The following is an 18303-nucleotide window of genomic DNA, read 5'->3' on the forward strand; positions in this document are numbered from 1 at the left end:
CTAATTTTCTTAATCCAGCTTTCAAAAGAGTGTCTCATTTTAAAAAGCAATCTATTTTTGTTCCAGTTATTAAACATGGGTATTTTTAACTTCCATGACATTTTTAATTACATTTATCAAGAATCAGGGAGGGAAAGACGTAAAAGAACATATTCTTAATATACAATAAGAAACTATGAAGGACAATTCTAAATATCTGATATGATTAAAAAGCAAAGTTCATAGTAAGTAGACGTAGAGGAATTTCAAAATTAAAAACTATTTTCATCACCTTAGCAAGACAGAATTTCTCATTTTTGCATGTCAGCTGGCATTTTGCTTAGTTCTGCAGGTAGATAAGTCCCCACAACAGGATTGCAGAAAATGATTCAAGAAAGGCAAATAGGTGCAAGATGTATCTGAGCACATGGGAACCCACACTGTTCATTTGCCAAACAAAACACTGCACAGTTATGTCCTTCGGCAGAACATCTCAATTCTTTTTAGCCAGTTATAATTTAAAAAGATAGTCAAGTGTCAAACTTCTGGAAAAAGCATGTTTGTTAAAAATAAACAAATAAATTGTCAGTGCTATTTAGAGGGTTAGTTGTTGTATGATGTTAAAAATAATGCAGGAGTCACTTACTGGTAAAAATAATAATTTATGAAGCAATGGAAATAGAAATTTAGCAGTTATCTGGATTTTTACATTGTGTACCTCCTTCTTGCTGTATTCTAATTTTTCATTTTCTTTCTTACTTCAAACTCCTCCCATCACTGTAGTCCTTAAAAACATGCTCTTGAGTTGGCTGACAAATGAACATGGATACTTTTCATAGCATTATATGCAAATATTTTATTTTAAATGGACACTCAACTTCAACATGACCCAAAAATTAATTTTGTAAAAACAGGTTTCAAAAACCTAAGAACAGAAATGTTTCCACAACTTTTGTTTTTAAAATTTCAACAAAACAGTTTTGAACAAAAACATCACTGTGGTGCTTAAAAACCAATATTGTATCACTGAAAATGTGAAATTACAATGGGCTACAAACAAAAGTGAAAGTTACTTAACTGATTTTCATTGTCCATGCTGAGAAATAAAAGGCAAACAGGGACAAAGAGTAACTGGTGAAAACATTTTAAAAATCCATTTACTTTTAAATAATCCAAGGTTTTATGAGAAATTGGTGTAAAAGTTGCCAAGTGTCCCTCCTTTAAAATCTAGAAAGGAATTAATTATGCGCTTTACATATATTGCATGATTTAACACAAACGTGAAAGCAGTAAGATACCCCATGGGAAAAACAACATTACCCTGATGTAAAATTTTGCACTGAAGTTACAAATGTATTTGCTCCTACTGCTGTGAAGTCCTGATACATTGCGTAGTTGGTATTTCAATGTCACAAAAAAAGACAACTGATGATGAGTGGAATATGCAAAGAAATAATAGCCTACCGTCCAGTTATGTGCTCTTCTGTCTTTATAAAAGCTATTGCTTCTTCTCTGGATAGGAACTACAGTCAAGTTTTTCCCACCTGATCTGTCAGAATGCTGCTTGGTCCATTCTTTTTCAGAGTCCTGTTTCAAAATAGTACATAAAAATACCACTTAAAATGTTTGTTTACTTCAAATATGAGAACTACATAGGAAGCTCAAAGTTGGTTCACAAAGCAGACAAAACAAGGCAGGCTAACTGAAGCAGAAAAACTTTATTCTATGCAACATTTCCATGGGCACAGTGACATCGGAACAATTTGTATAGTGGGGATGCTTAAAGCCATTGAACAAAACTGTAAACCCCGTATATTATGAAAAGCACTTCAAGCCAGCGGGTGCTGCTGTACTCCCAGCACACCTAGTTCCAGCACCCCTGCCTGGACATGTGATGCACATCAATTCCTTTTTGTTAGAACGCTCAGTAGGTTTCCCTCTGCCAGCACTTAGGGAATAGACCACAAAAGCGGTAGCTGAAAAGGAGACTGGGGGAGGGAAAGTACCAACTCATCTATACAAAAAGTTTTCCCCTTCACTAAAGCAAAAACCCCAGCCCAGTTGAGATGCCGATTCAAAACACATTACATTTATCGACTTATAAAGCTGTGACTATAAAGATTTAACAAATAGTGCCTACAGCATTAAGAATTCAATTTGTAAACAATACTTCTACATCAAAAGAAAGCTGTAGTTTAATATTGTCAGTAAGTAATTTGCCACTTTTTAAAGAATACTACATATCTACTACAGTATTGGCTCTTAAAGGAGATATTCTCTGTAGGGAGTACTGCTATGATTTTTGAAATTAAAGAGAAAGAAAGAAGAATCAAAAAGCCAAATCCTCATCTGGCATACGCTTACACTGGTACCAATATCTACGGAGCACAGCTGATTTACACCAGCTAAGCATCTGGCTCTAAGCAGCAAGACTGAAAGCAATCATGACAAAATCTCTTCATCACTTTCACAGTTATGAGAGGTGCTCTAACAAATACTGCCTTGTAAATACCTTTTTATTTTCATGGGCGAAAGATTCTTGTTGATATGCACTCCTCTTTTTCAGTCTGTTTTCTTCATTTTCCAATGGGAAGCTTTGCCTGAATTGGTGCTGGTCCCTTCTTTCCTTTGCTTCTTGCATCAGAGACATGTTGCCTCTTGCTTTAGCAGGACGGCTCTTTTCTGAGTATGATCGTTTTAAATCTGGTACTGCATTTCCAAAACCAGATATATAGTCATTCCACTCAGCTTTGCTCTTCATATTGGAAAAGTCACTCTCATGTGAGTTTTTGTTTATATTCTCTTTGTTCTTATTTACAGAGATCCTCATTATATTTTTGTGCCAGACATCATCCACAGACATCTCTGTGAACTGCTGTTTTGTGAACAATTTCTTCTGTAATAAGCCACTGCCACTACCACCACTATCAGGGGAGAAATTAGAAGTTAAACTGACTTCCAGTTTTTGGTCCACACTAATAGGATTTGCAGGCTGTACCTTATTATTTGTGTACTTGGCACTTTGGAGCCTAGATGTTAAATTGTTCTCTTGATCCTCATCAATAATAAATGTCTTTTTTCTGGTACCAACAGAGTCAGCAGGTGAATTTATAAGTTTATCTGAAAGTGAACTAGGCTTTCCCCAATGGGGAGGACTGAATTTTCTGTCTTTGGACTTTTGCTTATTCCATTCTTGGCTACAGGACTCCAGTTTCTCTTTGCTGTTTTCATGTAGAGTTAAATTCTCAGGCCTTTGGTGTTCTTCTGCACAGGTACCTTGTTTAGTGATACTAGCAGATTGATCCAAGTTCTTCCAACCTTTCCAGTTATAGCGGGGTGGAATTTTATCAGCCACGTTCTTTTTGTACTTTGACTTCTCCCAATAAAACATACTCTGATCTTCAGAGAACCGGTCATCCTTTTTTTCTTGAATGTCACTCGCCTTTATGTAGTCTTCTTTATATTCTGCCATAAGAGCATCAATATCAAGAACTCTAGATCTATACCTATCTTCAGTCTTTACTCTGAACGCATCGTGACTGTCTTCCCCAAACTTCTTTTGTGTAAATAGTTCACTGTCGTTGTGTGAATGCCTGAAGTGTTGCATGGATTTTACCTCATGGTTTGAGGAGACTTTTCCTCCATTACCTTTAAGATCAGTTTGAACAGTATTTTTCAGGCCCTGTTTTAAGAGGAAAGAATCAACATCTATAATTTTCTCTTTAGCATGATCCAGCCCTCTCTCACAAGACCTCCTATTATCATCCTCTCCAAGCACTGGATATATTTTTTTTAAACTTAGAATATCTTGTTCTTCCTCTTTAGCCCAATGCTTGTAAACACATTCCTCTAGGGACTTATCTTCACAATGTGAACTCGGTACATTTTTATAGGATTGCTGAGATGTAGGCTTGGACCTTCTGGAAGAACCAGAGTTCAGATTAACTGGTGCACTTTCAACTACTGTAGTGATTTGGTTATTTTCATTTGCATTAACAGTACTTACAGAGCTTTTTTCTTTTTTACCAGGAATCTGATACGTAACTGCAAAATAGGTTGCCTTTGGTTCAAAAGGAGAAACCTGCTTCTTCAAATAATCATCAGGACTGACTGAAACTGTTTGGTTCACCTCCTTTGATTCTATCTCATCTTTGCTTCTTTTACTTTTTTTCTTTATTGCACCTCCATCAAATTGCAATGAATCTATTCTACTCAGCCTTTTAATCCTTTCTTGAGTTAGTGGGCCAACTTCTTCTAGCTTGCTAGAGTCCTGAGGCAAGGTCTTCCTTCGCCATCTTTCTGAAATTTTAAAGTCAGAAACACTACTACTGGTTCTTCTGACTTTTTCTTCTAGTTCTACTAATCTGACTTTGTCTCTCTCATTTTCAAGGGCTACAACATCTAAGCCTAAATCTTTTCTTTCACAATTTGAGTCTGGATATTTCCTTAATCCCAAAACTCTGGATTTCTCTTTATCAGCAATTATTACTTCTGTGCTAGGATGCTGGTCCATGAAGGGTTTATACAATTGGCTGTATCCAGGCACTGAAATCTGACTCCCATGTTTATTGGCACTGGCTGAAATAACATCTTGGCCCAAGTCAGCTCTGGATTCATAGCCATCTATTCTAACTGGTTTTATACCAGCTGTCTCAGAAAAGTATTTGGTCATGTTAGAGCTCTCTGTTTTATCTGTGAAAGAGATTTCATCCTTTTCTCTTTGCATTTCAGGATGCAGTTGTGTCATTTTTTCATTTCCTGTCCCCAAATCCTTACTTTTGTTTGTAGCATAAGATGATTTCTCAGTTATAAATACCAGTTCGCTCTGATTTTTATTGTACTCGGTTATCTGTTCATGGAAAGTATATTTGCTGTTGAAGGTATCTTTAGGTTCCTTAAAAGTAAACTTTTTGGTAGAAGTTTCCAACATGTCTTTAGTTTCTGAAATAAAACTACCTTCTTTCAATGGGTCAGTTTTATTATCTAGCCCACACAGCTCATCAGCATGTAAGACATTCCCATCAGGTTTTCTCTTCTCTTTCACAGAAGATTTTCTAGTTCGGAGTGTCACAGCCTTATCTTCAGGAACTACTGTAATAGCTTCACTAAGTGCTCTTTTACCAAAAGTCTGAAGGATTTCATATCTTGGCTCTATTCGTTGGTAAATTAGAGAGTCCTCTACACGCTTAGGAGTGGGTTTTTCACATTTCGCACATAAAGAATATTTTTCCACTGGAACTGCATGAGCAATTTTCTTGTCTTCATTTAGATATATTGTTTTTCCACATTTTTCTGCATCCGCTACATATCCTGATACATCAGACTGACTGTGATCCTCTCTCTTTGAACTAGTTTTCTCTTGTAATTCTTTTTCCATCCCAGATGATCTATTATGGCCTAGTAAGGTCACAACATCATATTTGCCTTCAAATTCATTAGCCAGCTTTCGAGTAGGATCAACTACAGAGTGACCAGCAGCAACATTATGCCTCTGGACATTGTGGTCAAACATGGTGGCTCGGACAGTTTTTAAATGTGTCTTTTCTGGAGGAGTGGTGGGTTTTATTTTTTTTTCAAAGTTATTTGTGGCTGACACAGAGTTTTCACCCTGCAAAGAGAAATTTTGCCTCTCTCTCAGAAAGCTTCTTTTTCTTTCGATCTGACCAACTTTCTCTGCTATTTTTACAGTCTGTTGTGGTTTCCATTGATTCCCAATAGCACAGGTCTCAATACAATCTGTTCCAGGAGGAGGCTTCATCTCCTTACTCTTAAACAAAAAAAATTCAAAAGTTAGAAGTTGATTAAAAAAAATAGATGAACTGCAACATCATAGTACCTAGTATGTATTTATGTATCTAGTACACACACACACACATACACACTATTCCCTAAGCAAACTAACGAACAGATTCAAATATTGGTGTAAGGTAAACTTGCAAACCCCAGGATAAGCCCTCTTTACATCAGACTCTTTTACCTTTTGATTGTTTTTAATATAACAAATTAAAATTAAACGTATGAAGAATTCCTGGATTCAGACTTTCATGGTATATTTTAATCTGTAGTGATTACTTGAAGTCAAGTTATACTCCAGAAAAGGCACTGTCACACAAAATACAGTAGAATATAAATATTTATACCATATTTCATAAAAGCCAGCTTTTCCCAAAAGAAATGGTATTACTGGCTAGCTAAATAAATAAATGATTAGTACTCCATACTGCCATGCAAGAGACCTCAGGAATCTTGGGTATAGGCCAGTAAGGGATGGAAGGCTCATGAATGATAGTCAGAACTTGTTAGTAGAAAGAAATAAGGAGAAAGAAAGATGGTCTGCCTTAGCCACCGGGATAGGACTCAGGAGATCTGGCTTCCATCCTCAGGTCTGCCACTGACTTCCTGTGTAACCATGGTCAAATCACACAACCTTTCTGTGCCTTAATTTTTCTTTTTAAAAAGGGAAATAATAATTCTTTCATCAAGGTGTGGCAAGGATTAATTCATTCTTGTTTGAGAGAGACAGATACTATGGCAAAGAGCACTTTACTAATGGCTATGAATAAAATATAAAATAATCAGGAATCGCAGTTTGAGGAAATAATGAAGAACAGCTGCTACTGGCTGCGGGGGGCAAGCAATTCTGAGCACATTTCACAGCTTAAGCCACTGTTAGAAGAGGAATAGTGTTAAAGAAAAACTAAGTTAGTTAAACAGATTTGGGGGTGCACATGTATATTTTCAAAACAATTTTAGGGAGCTCTGACACTTCCAGTATCTACATTCAGTGATTGTATCTGTTGTTATTGCAATAAAGGCAATATTTTAGTAATTTTCACTGTCGAAGTACATGATGATAATTAGAGTAAGCCTTTCTGCCCTATGAAAGCATTGAAAAAAATTAGTTCTCAAATTTTCAGTTAACCTTTTAAAAAAAGTTTTAGTTCAATGACTTTTAGTTCAATAAAAAAATTAATACTGAGGAACTTATTTATAAATCTTTTAAACTTTCTGATTTCCTGAGTTTTCTAATTGACAAAGCAAATTGATTCAATCCTACTTTAGGTCAACTTGTGAAGAGAGTAGCTTCCCATTAACCAAAAAAGTTATAAAAAAGTAAAGTTTGGATTTTTTGTTCATTGTTCAATTACTCTTCTTCAAAATTAACTCATTAGACTCTTACATCAAACTGGTGTTTTTCTTTAAAGTAGCACTGTGCTGTAACCAGGACCAAATAAGAGAAGAAGAAAAAAGATCCACGCCCAAAGATCAAGGGACTCAGGAAAAAGATGCCTAAAATAACAATATTAAATCTTTATATACACAATGATTTTATAGTTTTAAGCAAAAAAGTTATATTTTGCACAACTTAAGTATTATGCTTAGAAACTAAGTTATTGTATATATTCATCAATTATCAAAAGCGGCCAGAATAAGACACTACAGATTCTTTATGTAGCACTGTGTTGTCATAGACCACTAGAATTAAATGTTACAGGAGTAGTTGGTAGAAAATGCAAAACATGTTTAATATAATGATATATTATAAAAGCTTGAATTAATATAGGATACACATATTAACTTATGAAACTTCTGAAGTAAGGCTATTGTCATTGTCTATAGTTTTGCACATATATATATTAACCAAACACGTACATGATTTCTGTACATTACATGGGCGGCCTAAAGAAGGAATTACCAAGGTAAGCCTATTAAGATTATGCTATTCTGAATACTCACAATGGCAGTTTCTAACTTGTTGCTTTCTATAGCCATATGTGACACAGCATAGTGCTATATAAACTATAAATACAATTCTGTTTGGAAGACCAAGTCTGTTAGTGCCACTTTCTTACCTTTTGATTTTCTTGTGTTTCACTAGAAACATCACTATTCAATTCAGTAGGCTTCTCCTGTTTAATTTCATTGGTTGATGCTGGGCTTGAAAACCTGTTGCAAAAATTTGTTATTTCTTTTAAGTATAGATGACATTAAACAACTTTAGTTAGTTGCCTAATATGCCTATTTTTCAAACGTACAATATTTGACATATTTCTTTTCATATAATTTTAAAATGCTCCAATTAATTTCTTATACATGCTATTGGAGAAAACATATTATTTCACAGCACAAATCTTATCTTGATTCAATGGCTTAAGTGTGCCTGAACTATTGGCAGACAAAGCCCAAACCTTCTCTACGGTTAACAAGCTAGATATAGTTTATTTTCTATCTTGGGAAAAAATGATCTAGAATTAAGGACATAATTTAGTTAGTAGACTACTGAAAAATGGGTTGAAGTTCCCACTGTCTCTTGCATAAACTTTACTGTTAAGTTAAATTCTATTTGTTTCAAGCTGTTATCCCGCACTCATCATTGCAGTATTTGGGGACCAAATTCTTCAGAAAAATTAAACAGTCTCCAATGTTTGCATTTTCTTAGTGAATAGCCTCTGGGAAGATTTCCTCAATTACCCTAGTTTATGATGCACTGATTACATCAAGTATTTGAGCCTAATATTGCCCTTTTTTCAGACTATTTGAACCACTTTATTTTGTCTTGTACAGAATCTGGACCATTTGATTAGTATTGCTTTGTGATTTTGGCCTTGGGTTCAGGTGTCTTGACTTTGCCACACCATCCCCAACCCTAGTGCACTTCCCCACATAAAAACAAATCAGTAATCATCAAAAATCCAACTTTATGCTGGAAAGCAAATTTAACCTTGGAACATGTACTTCAGATTTCTATTTGTTAAACTGTACCACTTGAAAATTTGAGCATGTAAAGCCACTAAGATATTATCTCTCAAAAATATTACAAGCACTCTATTTAGGAGCGTGTCACGGACTCACAGATCGTGCCCACTCTTGGCCCTGTGCGGTCCGTGGGGGGTGCCCCTTTTAGTGAGACAGCCCTTCTCGGGGGTCCACTCTCTCTCGGGGTCAGGCCCCTCCACCTCCTGGAGCCGCACCTCTCTGAGCCTTAGCACGTCTGTCTCTGCCGTGGGCCCCCTCCGGGAGTCCACGCACTCTGGACCCCCTGGGCCTCTTCACCCCCAAAGGGGCTGATGCAACCCTGTTCTCTAGACCAGAGTGACTCTCAGCCAGCATAAAACAGGAGGGTTTATTGAGAGTTGAACACAGCACAGGAAACTCTCAGGGCCTCAGGCCTGGCCTCTCACAATAACAGCACATCCCAGTCTCCCTGCATCCAGGTGGGCTCTGCCTGCTTCCCCTCGCCAGCCCGAGCCCCCCTGCTTCCCCGCTGGGTCTCTGATATCCCCGGCCTCAAGCCCCGCCTCAGTCCATTGTCTTCTCTCCAGGTAAACAGGGTCGTAAACAGGAAGGCCTGAGTCCCCTCTCCTCACAGCTCTCCTCTGGCTGAAACCGGCTGGTCAGGTCACCGGGGTCCTCTCTCTGCAGCCCATTGTCCTCCCACTGGCCAGAACCAGTTGTGTCTCCTGGGCTGGGGTCCCGAGTCCCGCTCCAGTCCTCTGTAACAACACACTCCCTCTCCCCTCACCTTGTTAAACCAGTAACACCCAGGTACATTGAGTCCCACCCCCTGTACATGCCAACCCTGGAAAAGACAGAAAACCCCAAGAAAAAAAACCCACTTCGTCACAGAGAGTAAAGCAAGATCTATAAAGTTTTAACTTCTACTTCTTAGTGGATTGCCTGACATGATGTAAAGAGGCATGCAACAAAGAAGTAGGCGTCATCAGTAAGAAGAAAGGCACCCGGATTCATCAAAATAAAGTCTATGCCAAACTGGGATTGCTATGTCCTTCTAAAACTCAAAACCCCTGTTTCCTTTACGATTATTATTATTATTTTTATTATTTCAAATAGTATTCCACACCACAGATCTCTGCAGTGTCCGCCTGCTCTAAACCGGCAAAACATCAGCTGGAGGGCACTTAAGCCCTGCCCTGCTAGTAACAGGTCTCAACTGCTTCCTCACTTCCTCCAGAAAAAGATGCAGAATCACAGATCTATGAACCTTGATATGAAGGTGAAATAAAATTCCAATCTGGCGCAAAACTTGACAGTATATAGTGTCACTGAGGTGACACTGATAAAGGTCTACTCTAATTTGTGCCAAATGCAAAGAATTATTTATTTTATTTTCAAAATACTTCTAAAAGAAAATAGTAAGACTAACACAATGGAAGTGAAAAGAGCTCCCTAAACAAAAGAAAACTCAGGTTATATTTTGAATCTTTGGAAACAAAAATTATGTTTGAAGATTACAAGTGAGGAACTGTGATATCTGCCTTGTTTTATTTGTACTAACTGAAAACTTGAGAAAAGTATTAAACGTCTCTTCTGTAACTTACTTCTTTGTTAAGTCTGCAGAAAGTGGTCGTGACTTGAGTGATCTGCGTAGACTTCCTGGCTTAACATCTGTATTTTCTGTTGTCAGTTCTCTTATTCTCTGTTGGATGTTCACATTTCTGTTTTCCCTCTCAGTGGCTGCCGGGAGAGGCTCGGTATCTGTTGGAGTAGTGCTGCTTTCTGAGCCAGCAAACAAACAAATGTGTTTTTTAACGCTTCCCCTCAAGGTCTTGTTTTCTTTTTTTGAGGAATCTGTAGAGTTTTCACTGGCTAAAACTCTGGAAGTTTCCTTTTGATCTAGTATTTCCATCTCTTTAATTGTGTTGCTTTTGTTATTAGCCATCTCCTTGTTTTTTTCTGATCCATCTAAGTTAGTTACAGTGTCCATTTTTTTCTCATTTTGTTCATCTTTAGATTTCTGTTTAGGTTCCCAAAGGAATTTTTTATCTTTTGCAGAGATCTGTATCAAGTCTTTTGTATAATTTGGGCTCGATGGGTCTAAATCTTTTGGAAAGACTTTCTGGTTTTGCTCACTACATTTGTTTTTAACATCAAGAAAGTCAATGTCCTGATTGTTACATTTCAAATTTGATTTAGGGGGATCACTTTTATTCAAATCTATTTCTTCAGTTTTAGACCTCATTTCAGACTGTTCTTGATAGCCTATGTCAGTGAAGTGAATTACTGGTACATTCGCCTTAATCTCATCAGATGGACACGTTTTCTTGCACAGAGAAAGGTCTTTATTTTCAAATTTGGCCGTTAGATCCATGGACAAAGGCCTTGGTTTTCTAACCCATGATTTCTCTGTAGGAGATTTTTCTTCAGAGACTTCCAAATTGCTATGCTTTTGATCTTTTAATGATTCCAGAAAAACAGCAGATACAGGTCTATGTTTTAGCTTTCGTTGCACTTCAGTTAATAAGCCAACTTCGCTGTTGGTATATTTTGCAACATCGTTGGTTCTCTCACCTATTGGATCTTCACATGTGTGGTTTTTTTCATCAGATTGGTAAGGATTCCAAGAGACTGGTTTGGGGTCTGATGAAAAAGATATTTGCCTATGCAGACCACCTTCAGGTTTTCTGGAAGTCACTGATGGCTGAGATATCATCTCAGGCTTTGCATTACCTTGCCACTCTTTTGTCTGTATAGTGCCAAGTGTTCTGTGCTCATCAGATATTTTACCTTGTGTTAAATTTACCTTGGATTTCTCAGTGCTAGCTGTTTCAAAAAGAATCACAGTATTTCTACTGGGACTGGAATAAAAGGCCACATTTGTGACTAATTCATTGTTGCCTTTACTTTCATTTTCAATTAGTTTTTGATCTACTAATAGAGGGACATCTCCACTTGACACCTTACCAGATGTCATGTCTTCAGTAGCCTGTCCATACACAGAGAACTTGGGCACAAAATCACTTGATTTGAGAGCAGTAACAGGAGGTTTCACATTCGCAAAAGTATCTGAAGGTTTCTCCTTAGAAAATGGCTTTGGAGAAAGCCTTGGTCTTGATCCGGGAGTAGGCATAGTTGCTGGTCTCCAAGTGCTCCCAAATTTGTTTTTTTCTTCAAGAATTATTGGTGTCGAAGGATTAGAAGGTTGACCAGCCTTATTACTTGCATCCAAAAGAGGCTTGATGTATGTGCGTTGTGTTTTATCCTCTCTTGTAATTTCATTTAAGTCAGATATTGTTAAGGATGCTAGAGCAGAGTTGATCTCTACTCTTGTTGCCATAGCTATAGTTAAACATCCAACAGAACTGGAAAAATCCAATTAGGAAGAACAAGCTATAAAAAAAGCAAACGTAAGCGTTAATATATGCAGTCAGCATGGACAGCAAAGTAGAAATTCACTCAAATTCTAATTCAGAATTATAAATAGAATAATAAGTTTAAATAGAATTTTAAATTTTAAATATTAAATATGGTAGAATTTTAAATTTTAATTTCTAAATATTTGGGTACTTCAGTTATCTAGTTTACAGTATGCATCATACATCAAATGAACTGCTTTCAGACAGTAGGGAGAATGTAATGTAACTGATATCCTAAAAATCAGAGAACATAGTGCTAATCCTAATAGGGCAGCCAGACCGCACTATTAACATCAGGAAACTTTATTGAAAAGGAACTGCATTCCAATATCACAGCCTCAACCCTTATTTTTTTAAGTCTTCTGATAGGTTAGCATGGAAATGAATATTTAACATAAAGAAAAGATAGCAAGCACAAGAGTGAACAGATTCTTAAAATTTTATTTGGCTGTTACTGGTTAAAAGAACTAACAATTAAAATATATGAAGTAAATGTTTTCTACATCAAAGCTCGCAAGTTTTGATAGCACTTACCCTAGTTTGCATTGTCTGCTTATAGATATGTAACTGAAGAAACATGTAAACTGAAACACTTTTCATTCTGAAGAGTAGTTTCCTTAGCTCTCATGAAGTACATGGACATATACAATCACTTCGGTGATCTGTACTACACCTCACCTGTGAATAAACAGAGGACATTCAGAATCTAGTGTGGCAGAGTATATACTGGGCAAGCATATATACTGTACATTCAGGGCAGGTCTACACTACACAGTTAGGTTCATGTAAGGCAGCTTACGCCGACCTAATTATGTCAGTGTCTACACTACAGCCTTCCTCCAGTTGATGTACGGCCTGCTCTACACTGGGGAGAGGGGGGTGAATCGATATAAGTTACGCAGCTTCAGCTATGTGAATAATGTAGCTGAAGTCGACATACTCATATCTACTTACCGCAGTATCTTCACTGTGGTAAGTGCTCTCCTATTGACTCTACCTGCGCCTCTTCCCCCATAGAGTACCAGAGTCAACAGGAGAGCACTTGGCAGTCATAGATCATAGATTATTATTAGGATTGGAATGGACCTCAGGAGATCATCTAGTCCAACCTCCTGCTCAAAGCAGGCCAATCCCCAAATGGCCCCCTCCAGGATTGAACTCACAACCTGGGGTTTAGCAGGCCAATGCTCAAACCACTAAGCTATCCCTCCCCCAAAGACTAGACACAATAAATCGATCCCCCCGGATCATTGCCTATCGATCCTGCAGGTAATGTAGACAAGCCTTAAGTGCCCTACTACATCAACATATAACTCCACCTCCAAGAGCGGCATAAGGCTTATGTCGGTGTAGTTAGGGTGGGGAAGTGTCTATGTAGACACTGTGTTACTTACATCCTGTCTTGTCACTTTCATGGCAGACTCCTGCCCTGAAATTGACAAGAGAGCTGGGAAGCCAAGCCCAGCTGCACCCCCCTCTCCTGGACAGCCGAGCAGCCGGACCCTCCTCCTGGCTAGGAGCTGGGGCAAGAAGCCCAGGAAAGAAGCCTGGCCAGCAGGACCCCGCTCCCAGCTGGAAGCAAGGGTGAGAAGCCCAGATGGTCCCTCCACCGCACCCCACCTTCTCTGCTGGGAGCTGGGCAGCCTTGTCAATTTAACTGCTCAGGGAGCCGTGAAATTGACAAGAATGACTGGTTCCTGTTGGGGAACGGGGAGGCGAGAAGCCCCGAGCAGCTTCCCCCCAATTTCCGGTGGGAAACAGGGAGATGAGAAGCCCAGGGCAGCTTCCCCACATCCTGATGGGTAATGGGGAGTAGAGGGAGGAGGAGCCTGTGGTGCAGCCACTCTCCTGGTGAGGAACTGCCAGCAGAGCTGAGAGACCACGCTCTCAGCTTCCCACACTGCCCCTCTTGGTCGGTGGAAGCGCTTCTGGTGAGGACATGCACTTCCGACCAAAGTAGGGTATTGTGGACATGCACCATCAGTAATTACTGCAGTGGCTGTAAGTCAGCTAATGTAGGTCAACTTACAGTTCTAGCGTAGACATACCCTCAGTCAAAAACTTCAGCTTTCCAATTTAACAAGCTGACTTCTGGTTAAATACACAAGATTCCATTTTCCAATTTATTTAAAATAATTCGTTGATTTCAATAACGGAAGCTGAAAATTACAGTAGAACGTAAAAAGCAAGAATATTTTACTTTATCATCAATATTTTAAAGCTTTAAGTATATGAAACAAAGAGAACAAATAGAAATAATGTGGTGACCACATAAGGATGGATGTTGGGTTAAAGCTAGACCAAAACCCAATTCTTATGAGTGTTTGCAGATTCTCACTGTTGTTTGTTTTCTCAACCTTGGATTAAACGTTGGGCTTTGCACTCATCTCAATTATAGTGATTTACTTTCTATTATAAATCTCATTTCTGTGACAAAAGTGAGCGCTCTTCCTCAAAAGGCAAATTTTTATCAAAATGTGACTTTTTACTCTAACTAAAGCCCAGACTACTCTAAAAAATCCTATCAACCTATCTACATTGCTCAGGGCTGTGAAAAATTTTGCTCCCTGAGAACCATAGTTATAGTTGCCAACCCTCCCAGATTGGCTGGGAGTCTCCCAGAATCGGCCTCAATCTCTCGGTAGCTATTGAAAACCATCTAGGAGATTTTAATAGGCCAAAGTTCGGTCGCTGGCGCAGCAGGGCTAAGGCAGGCTCCCTCCCTGTCCTAGCGCTGCACGGCTCCAGGAAGGAACCAGCATATCTGGCAGCAGCTCCTAGGTGCAGGGGCGGCCAGAGGGTCTCTGTGCACGACCCCTTCTCCGAATGCTGACTCTGCTGCTCTCCTTGGCCAGGAATGGCGGCCAATAGGAGCTGCAGGGGCGGTGCCTGCAGGTGGGAGTGGCATGCAGCACCATCTGTCTGCCCCTGAGCCCAGGAGCCTGACATGCTGGTTGCTTCTGCGAGCCACCTGATATAAGCCTGCACCTCTCACCCCCTCCTACACCCCCAACTCCTTCCCCAGCCCTTAGCCCCCTCCTGCACCTCAATCCCTCCCAGAGCCCACATCCCCAGTCAACCCAGAACCCAAACCCCCAGCCAGAGCCCTCACTCCCCCTGAACCCTAAATCCCAGCCCGGAGCCCCCTCCCACACCCAAACTCCCTCCCAGAGCCTACACTCCCTCCTGCACACCAACTCCCTGTCCTAGCCCTGAGCCCCCTCCTGCACCCAAAATCCCTCCCAGAGCCAGCATCTGGCACCCCCTCCTGCACCCCAATCCCTGCCCCAGCCCTGAGTCCCCTCCCGCATCCAAAATCCCTCCCAGAGCCCACACCCTGCATCCCCTCCTGCACCCTAACCCCCTGCCCCAGGCTCAGCCTGAAGCCTCCTCCTACACTTCAAATTCCTCAGCCTCACCCCCCAGCCCAGAGCCCACACCCCAACTCCCTGCCCCAGCCTGGTGAAAGTGAGTGAGGGTGGGGGACAGCGAGCCCCCACCATGGACCCAGCTAGGTGGATGGAAGAGGTGGATTAACTACATCATTGTAAAACCCTTCCCATCAACAAAGGGAGCATCTAAGCTCCAAGCACTACAGAGGCATAGTTGCAGCATTGCAGCTCTGCTGCTGTAGAGCTTGTGGTGTAGACATACCCTAACCAGTGATTCCCAAACTTCTTTCCCCAGGATCCCTTTGACACCTTACAAAGTGTGCTGGACCCTTTCATTTCCAGCACTACCAGAACACCCCCACCCCTGCCAACGTGGGGATGTCCCTGCAGCATGACCTCTCTCACACAATGTATGGAGCATGCCATTCTGAGAGAAAAATGGCATCCCTCATCCGGCAAAAAATGCCAAAATGCCATCTGGTGTGTTCCGGCCCTGGCTCAAGGATCAGACCCTGCATAACCCATGGAGGGAGCACAGACTGGGAACCACTGGTTTGAGTATTATTTCCAAGTTACCTCTTCACAAGGCAACTCTACAGCTAGTGAAGCGGACACGCATAGCCATCAGCAGTAAATGCGAATGTTTTTAGTAGCAACATGTAACCTATACATTTTCTATTTATATTAAAGACATTTTAAGCTGTGTATTTAAACATACTTAGCAGATCAAAGCCTGCAGGTTTATATTTAGTCACTGCAAAATCCTTTGTTCCTCTTAAGGCCATCAAATGCTGCCTCTTCAGAAGGTGTCTGCAAAGTGACTCTTGCCAGCTGCAAAAAGTAGCATCCGTGAAGTTGTCTCTGTCTCTCTCTTTCGTCAACAGTCAGACAGTATCTATAGCAAAGGTGTCAGTCACCAACACATTTTGTATATTTTTGTGACCCACGTGGTATTTTTAGATTCTGCAGAATGCAATGCTTTTTTTGGCAAAGCAACCCTTGAAAATGTTGTGTAAGCAAAATGAGTAACAAAAGAAGTGTAAATAAAAACATTGTTTCAAATTGTCTGCAGACTCAGGAAGGCAATGACAGAGAGCTGTGAATTCTTCCACCCACATTAACTTCATTTGAATGTTACCTCAAAAATCCAGTAACAACACTTGAAATGACAGCATTAGTCATTTCATCACGCACCAGCACAGTGGATGAAGGCAGACAAGGATGGAGTTGCTGCAGTGGATAAAGTGCCGAAGGAACTAAAGAGGACACATGCAAACAGACAGGGACAAGAAGAATAGCAAGGTTGTGAAGGAGGGGAAACATAGGGCTGAAATAGCACTGGTCCTAATGGAGAAAACATTTTCTCACTGTGTAATGCTGAATATGTCAAAGTGCAGAACATGTAATAAATAATGACAGCTTAAAGTTTAGTTACTACATCAAGACCATATTCTACCCTTGATCTGTAGCAATCCTTCACATTGATATCAGTGAGATTCTGATAATCTCCTCCTTTAAGAACCTGTTCTCTCTCGTATAAAATGACAGCACATTCAGCCACGACTTGATAAATTTCATCCCTAGCACTTGATAAAAGAACTAAGATAACACCTCTAAGTAGGGCACAGAGAAAGGAAAAAAAGTATAGAGAACTAGGAAATAAAATACATCTAGTTTTCAATCGTGTCTCAAAAATCAAATTGTATCTATCCAGCACTTCCTACTATTCCAAACATGTCTTCAGCTCTCAGCCAAGTTAGTTTACTCTGATAACTTTGGCAGTTTGTTTCCTATTCCAACCAGCTTGTCTATGTCGCTTTTTACTGATCCAGACTAACACAGCTACCCCTCTGATACTTGTGTATGAGGAAATTCTGCCTAAACTATTTATATGCTATGCTAGTCCCTTCCTCAAGATGAGTCCATGACCTCTTGCTTTCAAAATAGTAGCTATCTCAAGCAGCTTATCAGAATCAATCTGTTCCTTTCAGGATCTTACAGATCTCAGTGAAATCATCCGTGTTCTTTTTTCTAACAAACACAGTCCAAGTCTGACTAATATGTCTCCCAACATGTAAATATTGAAAAAATTATGTGAAGAGTAACAGAATTATTTAAAGTTAATTTAGTGGTAATAATTTCCTAAATAAGGGTGAACTTGAAAAAGAATATTCCAAGTATGACATTAAAAGGTCTTTTTACAGTGCTCTCTCTCAGTTTGATAGTTTGATGTATGCTGAATTGCATATATAACACACTGGGTATTTTATTTGGGAGTGAGGATGGTTACCGCTTCTTAAAAGGACTAGTACCTTATCCTCACCAGAACACATGGAGAGGTGGATTGGAAGGGAACACACATGCAGAACATAGTGCTCATGATTGTTGTTTAGGTCTATTTCCTGGCCAACATTCTTACACTGTGATTTTGCTCCTCTGATTATTTTTGTTCTCTTTATGCTGAAGAACATGATCTTTGTGTAAGCCAATAAACCTCATCTAGCCAAGTCAATTTCCAGGGCTTGACATTCTTATTACTCAGATGGGATACTTGGCTTGGTACAAAAACAGTTTTAGAAAAAATGAGAAACAGCTGCTGAAAAAGGCACCTATGCTTAGAAGCAACATGATCAACAGCTGTTTATCAGGCTGTTGTAGCTTCCTACTCAGATTTGAACCTTAGCGTTCATAAACTGAGAAGCTAGCATGAACCCTCTAAGCTTAATTACCAGCTTAGATCTGATATGGCTGCCACCAGCCAGGAATTTCCAGGGCCT

The 18303-nt window shown here is 39.7% G+C and overlaps 1 protein-coding gene across 1 annotated transcript in view; it reads right to left on the bottom strand.

Moving 5' to 3' along the window:
* KIAA1671 (KIAA1671 ortholog) overlaps window positions 1-12809 on the bottom strand; it is a 120873-nt gene extending 108064 nt beyond the window's left edge. Inside the window, exons 1-5 of the mRNA XM_032769840.2 lie at window positions 12669-12809; window positions 10320-12108; window positions 7833-7926; window positions 2492-5746; window positions 1444-1566 (exon numbers count right to left, since the gene is read on the bottom strand). Coding sequence (XP_032625731.1) covers window positions 1444-1566; window positions 2492-5746; window positions 7833-7926; window positions 10320-12055 — 5208 coding nt within the window. The 5' untranslated portion in view covers window positions 12056-12108; window positions 12669-12809. The remainder of the gene's footprint in view (window positions 1-1443; window positions 1567-2491; window positions 5747-7832; window positions 7927-10319; window positions 12109-12668) is intronic.
* Window positions 12810-18303: the final 5494 nt, after the last annotated feature.

This window comes from Chelonoidis abingdonii, chromosome 22 (genome assembly GCF_003597395.2).
Source record: "Chelonoidis abingdonii isolate Lonesome George chromosome 22, CheloAbing_2.0, whole genome shotgun sequence".
Lineage (NCBI taxonomy): Eukaryota > Metazoa > Chordata > Testudines > Testudinidae > Chelonoidis > Chelonoidis abingdonii.